Raw genomic sequence first — 17,500 nt, 5'->3', positions numbered from 1 at the left:
GATGAACACTGTTTATAGCTTACATTAAGATTTAGAACTTTTACAATAATTATGATTATCAATGGACACTGTTTATAACTTACATTAAGATTTAGAACTTTGACTATAATTATTAGTATCAATGAACACTGTTTATAACTTATATTAAGATTTAGAACTTTTACTATAATTATTATTATTAATATACCCTAAGCCACGTAATATTATATAGATTAATGTTTCAAGCTATATATTAGCATATAAATGTAGAATCATATGAAAAACCATACTGTCCTATTGTAACATAAAACATAAGAGAATCAATTTAATCTAATTTGTATTTGTCAAATCTATATAATATGCAGGATACTGTACGGGAGAGAAACATTGAACAGTAATTACATAAAATAAACTAAAGATTAAAAAAACTTAGCTTCTGTTTTCACTTCCAAGCATTAAGAATGTATAAATATATTCCATATGTATGTGGCTGTGTGGTAAGAAACTTGCTTCCTAACCACATGGTTCCGGGTTTAGTCCCACTGCACAGCACCTTGGGAAAGTGTCTTCTACTAGAGCCTCAGACTAGAGCCTTGTGAGGCGGATTTGGTAGACGGAAACTGAAAGAAGCCCGTCGTATATATATGTGTATGTATGTATGTATTTGTGTGTCTGTGTTTACATCTCCGTAACTTAGCAGTTCGACAAAAAGAGATTGATAGAATAAGTAGTAGGCTTACAAAATATAAGTTCTGGGGTCAATTTGTTCGACTAAAGGCAGTGCTCCAGCATGGCCACAGTCAAATGACTGAAACAAATAAAAGAATATATATAATTTATTGAAGCTGAAAAAAATGTTAAGTTTTTCTAGTATTATTTTTTTCCACTATTTCTTTTAGTACTATTTTATACGTATATATAGATAGATAGATAGATAGATAGATAGATAGATAGATAAATAGACAGACAGGTATTCAATATTTCTTAAAGTTCATTGAATTTCCTTTTTAAATGTTTTTGTTAAGTGCTAAAGAGAACGTCACATACAGATGAAATCAAACTAAAATTAATAAGTCATGTTTTGTATTCTGAAAAATTTTCGATATGATGATTAGGTGTAGTAGAATGATATATAAGAAAATATCAACATGCAGCTTTAAAAGACACTTTTATCATTTCTAGAAATAAAATTATGACCCCTTTTCTTCTTTTATTAAATGATATTATTTTAACTAGGGCAATTATTTATCTATTTTCATGTTTTGTTATAAATGAAAATGTTTTTGTTTTGTTTTTTATTTTGTACCTAGACTTACTGAATGTTCTTGAAATGAGCCATTATTCAAATTTACGTTCTTTTATACATAATTGGTTTTCTATTTACCATTTATTACAGAATGGATTTTTTCAATAGCTTTATTTTTATAACATTCTATAGCTTATTTTTATAACATTGTATATATACAAGGCTTACTGTGCCAAATGTTTCCAAATTAAGTTTGCATGTATATTTATTTTATTGTATCCTTTTTCAGAAAAAAAATGGCAAGAACATTTCTTACATTTAGAATACAAACCAAGGAATTTATAAAGTTTAGAAAAATAATGCAGAAAAAATAGAATTGTCAAATTACAGATGGCAAAAATAATTTTAAAATCTTTGGAAATTTAGTCCAAAGAATTTCAATATATTTGATATCTATACTGTGGAAGCATTCTAAATAGAGTACCAATATTTTAGTACATCAGCTTAAAATGCTAAACATGGCATTAATGGAAAAATTGAATTTCCTTTCTGTAAAAGATTTCACATACTTGGTTAATTTGACAAAAGTTTACAATGATAAAATAAATAAACGCCGGGCCATGATCTTGGCTGATATTAACTGCTTCTTTCTCCTTTTCTCTCCAGCTGCAACTCCTCGGCTTGGAGTGGTCCAAAGTTCCAAAACGAAGATAACGAAAGCACCTCTCCTCACCTCTCCACCTGTGTCATCTCCAACACCGCCTCCCTTGCCTCCCAAGAACTATTTATACAATGAGCTTGGCATTCCAAAACACTACAGCAGTGACTCTGCTCTTGGCTCACCAGATGTCAGCAGTGTCAGTGTTTCTGTGACTACGGATGATATTGACGAATTACCCGAGCTAGATCGGGAAGGACCAATGTCTGAAATAACTGAAGAAGCAGGAAATGGTTAGTTAATGATAATTCTACAAAAGCAATAAAACAAGAATTTCTTTAATGTTATAGATATAGTTTTAACATTTTTATCTCCATCTTGGGTTCTATATATAACCTTAACTATTTAACTTTAGTGAGTCATAGGCATCTAATTTGCTTTGGATACTTGTAGCATATGTTTGTGCCTTCAAAAAATATTTACTAGCACCCTCAAAACTTCCTTTTTATTTCATAAATATTAGCATATATAAGACTAATTATTTCCTAGAAGCTTACAGCAAAACTTTTCCTCATGCTTTACAATATTTTTATTTCTTTACATATCTTTCTAACATTTTTGCTTACTTAACAGTTTTTACAAGAGAAAAGCACATATTTCTATTATAAAATGAACACTACAATATTTTAAAGTTATAACAACCAGTGATATCTTAGTGGTTAAACAACATGTATATTTAAATATATTATGACACTGACACATACACACACACACATATGTATATACATATATATATATATATATATATATATATATATATATATATATATATATATATATATATATCTGTTGTTATTGTTGTTTAGTCCCTGGTCAACCCTGATCAAATGAACCTATGAAATGAGGCACTCAAGTCATCACCCTCCCATCTTTTTAAGGATATCTCATATTATATTATCCATTGCTTCCTTCACTTATTTATGAGTGTAAGATGTTATTTGCAGATTTGGCTACTGCTTCTAGCTTTTGGAGCACTACCTCAAATAGAGTAATTTGTTATGGTGCATTATATATGTCCTTCACTGAGACTAAAATAATTAACACAGAAGAATATTTAACAGATAATGCTGACCAATTCTATCTTAGGTAGGAGATTATCTGGATAATTTACCTTCTAAGACACATATCTATAATCTTTTAACTCCTTCCATTAACGCAGTCAGTATTCAGTTGAATAGAATTTAATGTTTCTAAAGCTTAGCTACTAATTGTCTGATACATCCATGCAAAAAACTTTTCTTCTTTTTAACTGTAGAAAAGGAGTAAGAATTTTAATCAATAAGAATCTCGTAAAAAGGTGCGTTTTATTTAGTTTCCAATTAAAAGAACTTTTGTTGATCTATTCTTAACATTGGCTCCAGGAAAAGTAATTCTGTCTGATTTTGATTGATCACCTGAAATTGGTCGAAGTTTCTAATTTAGTGAATAGCAAGTGTAAATGCAACGCCATTAGTTTGAGAAAATCTGTAAGATTTTGCTGTGAGTTGACTCACTTAATACCTTATAATCCTGACCAGCACAAAGCAGTTTTAAGAATAATGAAATATAATCCATGATTAACACAGTATGATAATTCTAACAAGAATGTTCAGCTGGTCTTTTCTAAATATGGAAAATGTCCACATTGTCAGCCATCATCCAAATGCTATTCCACTATCTATGTCTTTTTTCCCCTCTTTCTTTCTCTTAAATATTCTTAATATATACCAAATCCATTTGGCAATTAACTAACTATAGTTGAAAGATTATTGAAATTAGAGATTTTACATGCTTTTCTTTCTAATCTTTATTTGATATTTTCTACTTATTTACATAAATTTGCTGTTTAAAACTTTTTTTCTCTTTGCAATTAATGAATGTGTGTGTACATGCATATGCACATAAAACAATCTTATTGAGTGATATAAATCAGTGGTTTTTTAGATGTGAAACAAAATTATTGAAACCAAGTAATGAGGGTTAATACCGATTTCAATAATATAGAAACTCAGAGGAAAATTATCTTTCCACATTTCTGTGGAGACTTAAAACACCTGGATTTCAGAGGTACTCAACCATATAAACTTATATATAGTAGGTAGGTTGTGGCTAAATTTTATATATATATATATATATATATATATATATATATATATATCATAGAGGAGATTATAAAGGAAATAAACTAAGATTAATGTTCTGATAATTATAAGACATTGCTGAGAATTAACTTTACAGAATTATCAAATTTAATCAGCTTGTAAAGCTGATTAAATCTTCAACAGAATGTTGTAATTGACCATCGAGATTTCTAGGAATATCTAGAATGGATCCAAATCTGCAGCTTAAATGAAACTAAAAATTTCCCTATGTCTATCATGTGTGTCTGTTTGTGTCGGCGTTCATCCAAAATGTGTTGAGAAAGTTCCAACTAGTAGATCAACAGCGGGAGATTCACTAATGAAATTGCATTGGAAATATGGTTTTTACAGGAAGTCTTTAGTTGTAAACATATGCTATACATCACCTGTAAAGAGATACTTTATGTGCAAGTGCATGTTTATGTGTAATATACATACATGTGTATGTAAGTGTTTGTTTATCATGACGTTAATTGAACAGTAAAAAGAATTTACATTTAAGCAAATCACAAAATGTGTGAACATAACGAGATTATATATAGAAGAACAGTAACTGTGTCCCACTAAGTTCTTATATAATCTTTTATGTCCATACTAAACTATAAAAGCAACTGTAACAGGAAAATTTGTAAATAGGTTCAAAAACATAAACCCTGTATGTATATGTGAGAAAGAAAGAGAAAACTGAAGAGATAAAAACATTATTAATATCAAGTTTCATTTCAATAAATGTTTTAACCACATAATTGTTTAATAAGAGACAAAACTTAAGTATATGATTATAATATTTTGGACTTTAAATATCACCTGTACAGATGAAATATCTGTTTACACCAGCATTACATGTTGTTCTGTTTGACTCTCAATCATGACCAGTACTAGACTGGATTTGAACTAAAAAATGTATTTCCAAACTAAGAAAATGAAACCCTTGTCTACTAAACCACTGAAAGCAAATCAGTCTGGTATGATGTATATATTCAGTAATAAGACATCTGATGATAATCTGATGAAACCAAGTGAATTACGGTACTGAAACAAAAACTGAGGATACTAGTCCAAATTATATAGCTTTATGTATACTTACATTTGTTTATGTGTATGTAAATGCATACATATGTTTGTATGTATATATATAGGTATATGTATGTATATATTTTTCTCTCTCTCATATACATACACATACATAGATACATAAATGTAAATATTTCTGAAAACATATGCATATTGCTTTTTTGAGTATTGGGTTTTCAGACTGTAGGTTCAATTTATGGACTGGGTGATGCATAATATCCTTCATTTCACATTGCTCCAGTTTATTTAGCTGAAATGAGTATCAGTTGAATATTGAGAGACTGCCTACATCTTATGATTATGTAGGCACCTAAAATGATTAATGAAAGCATGGTACATGCTGCCAAGTTACACCTGCTTGTGTGTGATGGCTGTAGGGTTGGGTGAAATCGAGTGTGAGGATGCATTTGTATGTGTGTGTATGGGGCAGGGTAAGTGGGTTCATGTGTGTGCATACATAGACAGATATAAATGTACACATATATGTATATATATAAATATAGGCATGGCTGGATGATGATATATTTACATTCCTTGTTCACATGGTGATCAGACACTCTGCACTTGAAAAAAATATTGAGGTAAAATTTCCTTACAGGTTGATAACATGATGGGTATATCTGGCTATAAGCCACCACCTCAAATAGGTTTCCATCTAATACCTGTTAGTTGGGGAAAAAGCAAATGTTAATGAATGCTGTGATTGTAGCATATGACATTGTTTCTGCAATTTTCTTACCTTGTGACCCTTTTTACCACAGACATGTTTCCTTATGACTTTCTTTCATTGCTATAAAATTTAGTAAGTTATAAACAACTACAACCCATATATGATTGTATGAAACAAGAAAATTATTAATAGCCAACTAAAACTCAGGAAATATAAAACAGTATGGATACAAGACCACAGAAAACTTCACCAATAACAAGAAAAATTATTGTAACAGTAGCTTCATTGAAATAAATGTATTTGTTTCAACACAAATACATCAAACTGTAGCTTGATATTTGTCAGTGATGTCTTTAATATTTTAGCAGTATCTTGACTTTATTGCTGTTAAAACTATAAATTCAGATTCACACACGCACACACACACACAAACACACATATATATAGAAGGAAATGATTGGAAAGTTACCATTGCTAATTCAGGCAATTGCAAGAAACGCTGAAGATTATTTCTGAATGTTCAAGTGGCAGATTAGAATTGTACGATGCCTTTGCAAATTGTTCTTAGGTTTTCTAACAAAATAAAAAATAAAAGAACAATGTTTTCACATTCCATTACTGGAATTAATAGAATTGGGACCCAATCTAATTTCAGTTGCTCATATCTGGTAGAAAATATTGCTGAATTATTTTTCCATACTTATCATGCAGGCATGGTAATATAGTTCAGAAGTTGCTTCCCAACCAGGTTCAGTCTCACTCACAGCACCTTGGGCAAGTGTCTTCTGTTATAGTCCCATGCACACCAAAATCTTGTGATGCAGTTTACAAGACAGAAACTAAAAAATAAGTCTGTCATGTATATGCATGTGTGCACATGCATTTGTGTGTCTGCATCTTTATTTACATTGACACCTCACCAAATATCATGAGCTACCAACAGTGATGATATTTCTCCTGTCAACAAACCATTCTGGCTTTGTGACTTAGAGGACATGCGTGATAAGCGACCTCTTACTTGGAAAACAGGAAGGACATCCAGCTGTAAAAACAATGCCTTAATAACACACTTTGGAAAATAGACATAAAAATGGCCAAATCAGTCTACCAAAATTTTTATTATGATCTTTTCAGTCAAATTAGAAGTCAGACTATTCCCACTGACAAAATTATCCAAGCATGAAAACATTTCTAAGCTGCCATTTTATCCTGTATATTCCATAGGTTTATTTTTTGGTCATGAATACTTCAATTTTACCTTTTAACATTAAGTCCATTGAACTTTTCAGATATATCTGATAAATAGCATATTATCATTATGAAAGAATTCTAAAAGATTTGAATTATTTTCTGATAAAAGTAATTTTACTTCATTTTTTTTAAAGTCTATTAGTAATCTCAGGAGCTTTCCCTTTGACAGCAATTGCACTTCTATATGCAGTAAGTGGCTACTTGCATAAATTTGTGAATATATGGCTATTCAATGTGTTGGTACATAGACCAACATAGTTATTTCATTTCAGATCTAATACCATTAAAAGAGGGTCCACTTTGAGGAAGACATTTTCACCTCTTGTACATCTTTCTAATGACTGACAAAAGTGCCAAGTTCTCAGTAAAACTGCTTTTATATGAATATCTAACAAATATCAACAATTGAGCTGTATTTGTTATATCAGCCTATTTATCCATATGAATCACAAATTTATTACTTTCAGTAATTCATTAATAAGTTGCACAAGTTAGATATTGCTAATTTCTGCAATTCTTCTGCATACCATATCATTTGACAGTGAATTTTTCTTCTTTATTTCATTCACATAGGTTGTATAAGTATCTTGCCAATTAATGAATGGTTTCATAGCTTTTGTAATTAGCTTTTAACGATGTGTTTTTGTAATTTTGAAGATGTCAATAGTGTTTTTAGAAAACTGGTAAAGATTTTATGGCATAAGAAGTGTGAGTGGTATGAAAATATTTAAGTTAGTAAGTTTCATACATTCATTCACCAAATACTCATTACAAATTAAGCAGACTAGATGGGTCTCTCCATGCGTTATAGCAAAATTAATCCATATTGCAAAAGTGATTCACTGTACTCTTTTTGTTGCAGAGAGTTCACCTTTTAAGATTTCACCTTGTGATTTGTATTATTGCATTCAGGTTTTGCAAGAAATAATACTTCAGTTATTGTATTCTTTGACAAATTTAACCATTTATCCACAGAGACATACTTTCAGTTCTCCATAGAAAAAAAAATAATAACTGATATTTTAAAAATAGCAGTAAAGAAATTATTAAAACAATAACTCACTTAAGTTAGTCAAGATGAATATATAAATATTTAAATAATTCAAAACCTTGTTCTTGTATATATTTTATTGAATTAATTTTATGTGATATAAAATTACTCTAGTAACAAGAAACATTGTGTTATTAGTTATTGACCTTTTGAGTAAATTACATATCACAATTAAATTATCACAACAAGTACATACTATAGAGACAGAACTATATATATATTTATATATATATTTATATATATATATATATATATATATATATATATATATATATATATATATATATCTATATATATTCAAATAAAAAAATTATGATGCAAATACTGATCTTATTAATGCTACACAACTGAACATAAGATACTGTGCCAACTATCACAAGACAATATCAGATATGCTACCAATCATTATAAAATCAAAAGTTAATTATAGTAAACTACAAAAAATGAGTATTGATTAAAAAACTTTAGAAGCAAGTGGTTTGTTGCACCATCAACAAATGTTTTTATAGTGTAGCAGCCATTAACTGTCATTGCTCTCAGTGTAAAACTATGAGTTTAGTACAAATTTTGAATAACAATTCAAGAAAGGTAGTAAGGTTAAATGTTGTTCAATTTTTGTTCCATATCTGCGTTTTATATTTTAGAGGCAAATTTATTTGTGTACATATTTGAAGTATATTCTGTTATACACTGATAAAGCTCACAGGTAACAAAAACAATCAAATTTTAGAATTCTACAGGAAAGTTCTGCAATCCTCAGGGGATAATGACTCATAGTTTAAGAACTACTGATGTAATGCTTAATTCCAATTTCATTCTTGATTGCAGTGTTTAGGTCATTTACCACTATCTATATAGTTCATATTATTTTCACTTACAGAAAGACTTTATTCAAATGAATTGTCATTACATATTATCCAGAAAGGGTTGAGAGAATCTGTGCATTGTTTAAGATATATATATATACATAAATTTGACTGAGTTTCAGTGTACTACCAAAATATATCCTATCTCATCGCACAGACCATACATATAAAACTTACAACCTATTTTCTTTTTACCTTAGTATATTTGTACATAATACATACATACATATATACATACATACATACATACATACATACATACATACATATGTACATACGTATGTATGCATCTGCATACATTGTTAACTTATAACTCATTGAGTCTTTTTTTAATGGCACTATTTGTGTTAAAGTTTTTCAGACTTAAGGTATTTGTCCTTCATCAAAATCGAGTTTATTTTATCTTTTAGAGAATTGACCAAGCAGTGGTGGTCATCATTTCAATTTTTATTTTCTTTATCTATTGTTCTTTTATTAGTTTTCATCATTGGACTCTGACCACTTTGGGGTATCACCTTCTAACATATAGTAGATTTCATTGATAGAGCTCTTGCTTTCTGTACTTATTTTGTCAGCTAGTATTTAAGTGGATCTGAGTAGGATTTGAACTCAGAATATAAAAGAGCATAAACAAATACCATAAGGTAATCTGTCCAGTGCTCTACCAATTCTATCCATTACAATTATGATTATATAGTTAGTATATATCTCTTTTATCTCTTTTACTTGTTTCAGTCATTAGACTGCTGTCATGCTGGGGCACTTCCTTGAATTTTCTTTTAGTCAAATGAAATGACCACAGTACTTTTTTTTAAGCCTGGTACTTATTCTATTGGTCTCTTTGGCAAACCACAAAGTATGGGGATGTAAACACACCAACACTGGTTGTCAAATGGTGGTGGGGGACAAAGACAGGCACAAGAACACGCACAAACACACACACATATATATATGACGGGCTTCTTTCTGTTTCCATCTATCAAATCCACACACAAAGCCTTGGTCAGCCTGAAGCTATAACAAAAGACACTTGCCCAAGGTGCCACGCAATAGAACTGAACCTTTCTACAATACAGCCATGTCGGCACGTATGCAACACATGCTTTCACCAACACAGCCATGCCTGTACCTATAATTTTTATCATTTCACAAGTTTTATTACCGCATACATTCATTGTATAACCAAACACTGCTTTAAAGCATTGTGTATGTACAGTTTAGTTTTATTTTTAATTAATATTGTATGTGTTTACAGTTCCCTAATATATGCAGCACCAACTGGTGGTAGTATTTTTATATTTTGTGTGTAATAATCACATAAATTCTTTGACCTTGAGTACATATTAAACTGAATTTCTTGTTATCATGCTTAGTACAGCTATTATCATTAGGGAATTATTTCTATTTCAAATTGGCTCATTTTGGGTTTATGATTCAAGTAATTTCTCTACATCTTTTAAAAAGACATAATGTTATAGCTAGAGTTCACATATTTTCCTATGATGGCCTTTAAAATTATTATTTTTTCTCAGCAAGAAAAAATATCCCATTTTACCTTTTGCTTTATGCTCACTTTATTCAAGACTGAAATCATGCAAGAGCACCATCTTGATGGGTTTAGTTGAATAAAACAACTCCAGTACTTATTTCTTAATTCTAGGATTTATACTGTTGGTCTCTTTTACAGAACCACTAAATTACATGGACTTAAACAAACCAACACTGGCTCTCAAGTGGTGGAGCATAACAAACACACACACACACACATACGGGTCTCCACAGAATTTTTGTTTACCAAATTCCCTGACAAGGTATTTACTCACAAGTCAGCCTGGGGCTATAGTAGAAGACACTTGCCCAAGATGTCATGCAGTGGAACTGAACCCAAAACCACATGGTTGCAAAGCAAATTTCTTAACCACAGAGCCACACCTGAAACATTTTTTTTCCCTGTATTTGCTGGGATTTTGGACTTCAGGCTGAGTTCCCAGTCTATAATTCTGCCAACTCTGTTATGTATAATCTGTTCCAGCTAAGACCAGGCAGCCTGAAATAATGTCATTGATTGTCTCTTCACAATTACCACATATTCAACAGCTACTTTTAATATTCTGTTCTATGATATATATTTTAGTTGTTTTTTTTATAGAAAACACATATTTATAGAGTGATCAATAACCTTTTAGTCTTCATTGTTGCTACTGTTTTTGCTGTTGTTATTTAACCCCAGGCCAGTCTGATTCATCAAAACATTGGATCAAAGGTCTTCCAGCTATGACAAGCCCATCATTTTTTCATTTTTAGATTTTTTGGACATAATATATCCAGATATACATTCTCCACAGTGTTCTTCCATTATTATGATAATATAGTGTGGTTTGAAAGGGATTTGATTGTGATTTGCAGCAGGTTGACCAATTGTAGAAATAATCTCATTTATTTGCTTTTGAGCCACTTTTGACTTCTTCCTTCATTCTCTACTTTACAAAGTATTCCTCAGTATCAACTCTAGATACTTCCCTTGGTCATAATTTCATGATCATCACCCAGTGTTTTAAATGTGGGTTTTGTCTCCGTTAAAGGTGGTAGCAAGATCTACCTCAATGCCATAGCAACTGCCCTGACACACCATTTTGCCTGGTTTGGGGCATCTTCCCTTCTCAAGCCAACCCTCCCAATCTCCTCCTCTACCTGTCCCCTCCACGTTTTCCTTGGTCTACCTCGCATTCGTGGTCCATTCACCTCAAACTCAAGTACTTTCCTCAGAACTTGCTCCTCATCCTTCCTCAACACATGCCCATACCACCACACTCCATTCGCCCTTGCCAAGCCATTCCACCGATTCCTCTAACCCCAGCATCCCCAACAAGTCCTCAGTCCTCCTCTTCTCGAACAGCTTCACACCACACATTTCTCTCACCATTGTTCTCTCCGTCCTTCTCAAAATTGCCATCTCTCTCTCCCTCAGACACCATGTACAGCTCTCACACAACTCCTATAGACCCTTCCTTTCATCTTCAATGAGAACCTTTTCCCATATAACAACTCTCCCCATTCCCTGAACTTCACCCAACTAAGCCTCACTCTTGCTGTCACAGCAGCTTCACAGCCACCACTTACATCCACACTATCTCCAAGGAACATGCAAACCCTCATCCTCGTTTGCTCAAGCATGACTTGCCATAATTTATGGTGTTAATGTTACATTTTAAGTATTTTCTTTTAAGTATTTTTTTTTTATATTTTTACTTATTTCATTTTTTATAGTTGTTTTAATAGTTGTGAAGAATGTATAGATTGTTTCAAATTTTTGTCTTGTTCTTGTTAACCTTAAAATTAGAAAGCTATGTTTGCATTTTCTAACAGTTTGTACCATTTTGCTTTTGTATACCACCAAATACTTAGACAATCTTACAGTACTATTTTCAATAAAATTTTAAATTACATCTCTATAATAATAATAATGGTAATAATAAAAATACTAAAAGTAATATTTATTATTATTATTCCAGTCACCATTTACATTGTGTGTAACAGAATCAATATATCTTAGCAATATTTAATTACTGTGCTAAGTCTTAACATTATCTTTCATCACAACAGGGACAATAAGATACATATTGGAATTATACCAGGATCAATTTAATTTAATAGAATGTTCCTCTACATCCAAAACATGTGTCAATGTAACAAATTACTCTTATCATGATGTTGACAACGATGCTGAATTGAGAATCTGTAGAATGTGAGAGAAAATACTTCTCTGCATTTAGAGATGTATCTTTATGGTATGTTCCAAGCATCTTTCTTGGGTCAATGAAATAAATATCAGTTAAGAACTGGTTCTAATCGAAGTAACTATTTCTTTTGACTATATCATTATTTTTGTTCACTCAGTATCTTGTTGTTCTGCAGGTGTTAGATATCAAGTAGCATCCTAAAAACTTAAGTATCAAGCGCTTTTCTAATGGTTCTTTCTGTGCCAAGCAAATAAGCTTTATGTAAGTTTCAGAAATTCACTTCAGTATGCAACATCTTCAGCCAACAATTTAAACTTCTTGGCAACATTCCTAAGGCTCCTTTTCCAATTGGAATAATGACAATTTTACAGCAATTCTATATTCTCTGGAGTTCATGTTTTAGGTCCTGCTATTTTTTTTATTTTCTAATATTTCTTTTTTTTCTACCGCTCTAGTATCAAACATGCAAGGGTCATTGGTTAAGCAAACATGCTCTTACCTTTTTATTATATATGACAATATGTGCATGTGAATGTTTCATTTGCCTATCCATTATTATCATTATTATTGAGGCAGTGAGTTGGCAGAACCACTAGCAAACTAGGCAAAATGCTTAGTGGCATTTTGTCCATCTTTGTGTTCTGAGTTCATATTCCATTGAGGTTGACTTTGCCTTTCGTCCTTTTGAGTACTAGGGTCAATGTAATCAACTTAACCTCTCCCCTAAATTACTGACCTTGTGCCAAAAATTGAAACCATTATTATTATTATTATTATTATTATTATTATTATTATTATTATTATTATTATCATCATCATCACCTTTTTTTATACTGTAAAGGTGATTGTTAATAATTATGATGATAATAATGATGGTTTCTGGTTTAAACACAAGGCCAGCAATTTTGAGGGATAAGATTAGTGAGGTTAGTTGATACCAATGACATCAGTACTAGACTGGTACTTTATTTTGACTCGAAAAAGCAATCCATAGTACTTGTATCATGTTAATTGCACACAGATCTCATTGACAAGTTTCTTTCATGCTTTCTTGTCCTCTATCATTGCTGAAACATAATTTTTTTAAGGTTTGTGTACTTCAGAAATTACTACTCATACTTGAGGTCTATCTTTTACTTTGCACTAGCACCTATAGTAATAGTTGTCATACAACTCTAACTTCTCTACACCAACAGTGTCTTACCATCTTGAGTCTGCATTTTTTGATGGTTTCTCTTAATAATGTTACATTTCCATATAAGACACTGTTTGATAAATGTTGCTTCAAGAAACATTTTTCCCCCTCCTTAGCATTTTGGTCTTTATTTCATTTAGTGTGCTTTCTGTTGCTTTCATAAAATGTCCAACAATCATATTTGTATGTCAATATATTGCTACTCTAAATCACTATATTTCAAGGTTATCAGATAGATTTGTTTCCTATATTGCAAACATTTTATTCATTGCTAATCATGCCCATTCAATTTTTACTCTGTTGTCTCCCTTCAAGTTTTCTATCCATGATCCCAGATAACTAGTCATTTACACATTTCAAATTTGGATCCATTGGTGATATAATGTCTTCTTTCATTTGATTGAAAACCATAAACTCAATCTTATCATTGATCTGTAGTCTGCTCTGTTCTGCAGCTTGCTCAACTTCTTGAAGTAGTAGTTGAGCTTTCTTTATAGTATTAGAAGAGCTATATCAGCTGCATAATTTCTATCAGTACTTATACTATAAGTATGCAGAATGATGTCTGCTTTTTTGAGGAGCTATTTGGAAATCTGTTTCTTCCCCATTTAATGTTGCATTTCATAATGAGTCCAAGACTACACTGAACAAGAAGAGTGTCAACTTGTAGTACCCCTACCAAGATATCAAAGAAATCTTTGTCACTATGAGGTGATAAAACCTGAATGACTATATAGAATTTACATTATCATTTCTCCATAGTACTTAACAAGTATTCATTTTATCAATCACATCAAATTATTTTAGCAATAGAATATAGTTAATAGAATTAATCTGGCACCTATTTTATCTACTTCAGAAATATTGCGACTTTTAAGTCAACTCAGAACCAAGCAAGACAAAAGCTAAAGCATCTATTAATAAAATTGCAAACACATATTTTTAAATCATGACAAAAAGAGAACTTTAAAATTTGGGGTTAGGATTTTTCGGCTGCCAAGAAATAAGTTGTTGCTGTAGGTCAGGTTTGATTAAGCAGACTACAAATATAGATGTATCTATTTTCAGACATTGTAACTAGGACTGCATTATATTTCCTTCCATTTTTGTTAACATGGTAGGATATCATTTGAGGTAGATTTACCCATTATTTGTAGTTGCTTGTTTCGTCATGTAGAGGTTTTCCATGCTGTGTAGTAGATGAGGTTGCTGATTTTTAACGTCAGGTCAGCGCCAATAAAACCTTGACCAACCCATCAGATTGCACATCAATGACTACACATTTTAATGTTTCCTTTCATATTTTTAAGATGGTATGGTATGCAACAAGGGAGAATTAACTGAGTTTTGTAACAGGGAATACGTTGTTGGCTCTTGGAGCTGCATTTGAAGTGGTTAGTAATATGCAACTAGGTTTGGGATCTGGTTTCAAGGGCCGTGTTGGAGGTAAAGGAACATATGTGGCATCTGGAGTAGTTCTTGACTGAGGAAGAAAGAGCTGCTGACAGTAGGAAGCTTAAGTCATTGCTATTTATTTATATTTGATATTTTCTATTTTTATTTCATTATACATACTGTTTTCATAAACATTACCCTTGATATTTCAATATTTGGAAAGAAAAATGTAAATAAATAAATATTATTGACAATGTTCTTGGTTAGATTAATCTTGCTTCAAGAACAACATCAAAATTTTTGTTTCTTTTTTTTAAACTACAATTTGAACATGATTTGAGAACTATCTTTTATTCAATCAATAATTGTTTAAGCCTTGAGTAAATGGAAACCAATGCAGCATTTGAATTACACTAACTCTGACAAAGTGTATGAAGAAATTTGGAGAGAAAATTTGATGGAAAATATGTAGTTATTTTCAATTTTCAATTGATTCCAGATAGTTGCTCTTAGTTTGAAACACAAATTTCATTGTAGATTTCACTTCTTTTCATATATCTCAATGAAACAAAAGACATGAAATTTTAAATACATGCTTTACATTTTATTGTTTACAGCAACTTTTATTATTAGCTTGAGTGCTTAACAGATGAGCAACCTTAAAATAGGTCTCATTTTTAGCACTTTGGCTGATTTTACAGTCTAGAGTCCTTCAGAATACAAAGATTGTTTTAAATGAAGACTTTCCATAATCATGGTTCTACTTTAGATCAGACTCTTAAACATTTTCTACATTTACTCTCAAGTTTCATCTTTTCTACAGCTATACACCATATATTTCAAGTTGTATTTACCAACATACTAACACTTTATCATGTAACAAACTAAGCATTCTAATAATTTAGTTTACATTTATTTGCATATATTATGTTTTATCTTTTCTTTTATATTACTTTTCCAAGAATTAACAATTCTGTAAGCCTATTTATTTTGCCAAATTTCTTTAAAAAGAATTTTAAAACTCAATAGCACACTACGTCATTTATATATAAAGATTATATAGTTAGGAATTAAGGATTTCCATGAATTGTCTTTTCACCATTAAAACTTTTAATCTTTCCCAGACACATTTAAGTTTGAATTTACAAACTTGTGTCACTATTTCAAAAGAAATGTTGTCATTAGTTATAGAATACTTGTACATGTTTATTCTCTATTATGTTGATGGAGACTTATTCAAAATTCAAATATAAATTCAAATATAATTCTGTATGAATTTAAATTCCTTTTTTTATATTTTCCTTGAAGCAATAATTTAAAATTCTATTGTTATAAAATTTATTATCTAATTTTACATTTTCTTTGTTGCTTGCTTTATTACTATGGCTGAACCTAATTGCAGTTTATTATTTTGGCCTGATATTATATAAGAATATTACTCTAGTTTATTTACATAGATCACACTCAATATGATATTAGTAAATATTTTGCTTTATTTAGCATTAATCTTTAATATTTTATTATTCATTTTTGTTGGCAATTTTTGCTTTATTTGTTCCCTATGTTGTCTAATAAAACCTTTCCAACTATTTGTGTGTTCTATTTTTACTGTATGTAAATTAGTTTGTTCACATGTCTGATTAATGTATATGTGCATATATTTGTTTATGTAATGTCTATATATGTGAGAATATGTTGGTACATAATGCATGTATGTTTGTGTTTATTTGTATATTATATCTATATACCATGTATATATTTCTACCTTTGTTTCCTTCATTTTATAATGTTGCTTTCCTGCATGATTTCAAATATTTGTATATAGCCATTCGTTTAGATAAACCATTAAGCTCATCATAAATACTTTAAACTAACAATCACTAACTTCATTTTAGATTCATATCTATGTATGTTCATTTTCTTCTTGATTACGTGTTTTGAAATGCTGTTTCTTAGAAATTGATTTTCTTGTCGATATTTTAGTAAGATGTTGGGAACCAAGAAGAGTAGATTAGTCCTACTTTGATGGTGTTTTATCTTTTGTGTATTTTCGAACAAGCATTCATAAGCCATTACCAACAAGTGTTTTTTTTGTTTTTTTTCATATTCTCAATACAATGTCATTACCAAGGTTACATAGCATTATTGGATGTACTTCTCTGTACATGTCAATAATGGTGATGTATATGTGGCTC

At 30.7% G+C, this 17,500-nt stretch overlaps 1 protein-coding gene across 5 annotated transcripts in view; it reads left to right on the top strand.

Annotated features, from left to right (window-relative positions):
- LOC106876010 (protein TANC2) overlaps positions 1–17,500 on the top strand; it is a 264,847-nt gene that overhangs the window by 165,619 nt on the left and 81,728 nt on the right. For 3 of the 5 annotated variants that reach the window (XM_052966228.2, XM_014924375.3, XM_014924374.3), the window contains exon 4: positions 1,892–2,176. The exons of the other annotated variants lie outside the window; for them this stretch is intronic. In XM_052966228.2, the coding sequence (XP_052822188.1) occupies positions 1,892–2,176 (285 nt within the window). The remainder of the gene's footprint in view (positions 1–1,891; positions 2,177–17,500) is intronic. 5 annotated transcript variants of the gene reach the window in all.

The sequence above is a fragment of the Octopus bimaculoides genome, chromosome 3 (genome assembly GCF_046866305.1).
Source record: "Octopus bimaculoides isolate indiv1 chromosome 3, ASM4686630v1, whole genome shotgun sequence".
Lineage (NCBI taxonomy): Eukaryota > Metazoa > Mollusca > Cephalopoda > Octopoda > Octopodidae > Octopus > Octopus bimaculoides.
The sequence above is the reverse complement of the archived record's forward strand: the minus strand, read 5'-3'. Positions and strand labels throughout refer to the sequence as shown.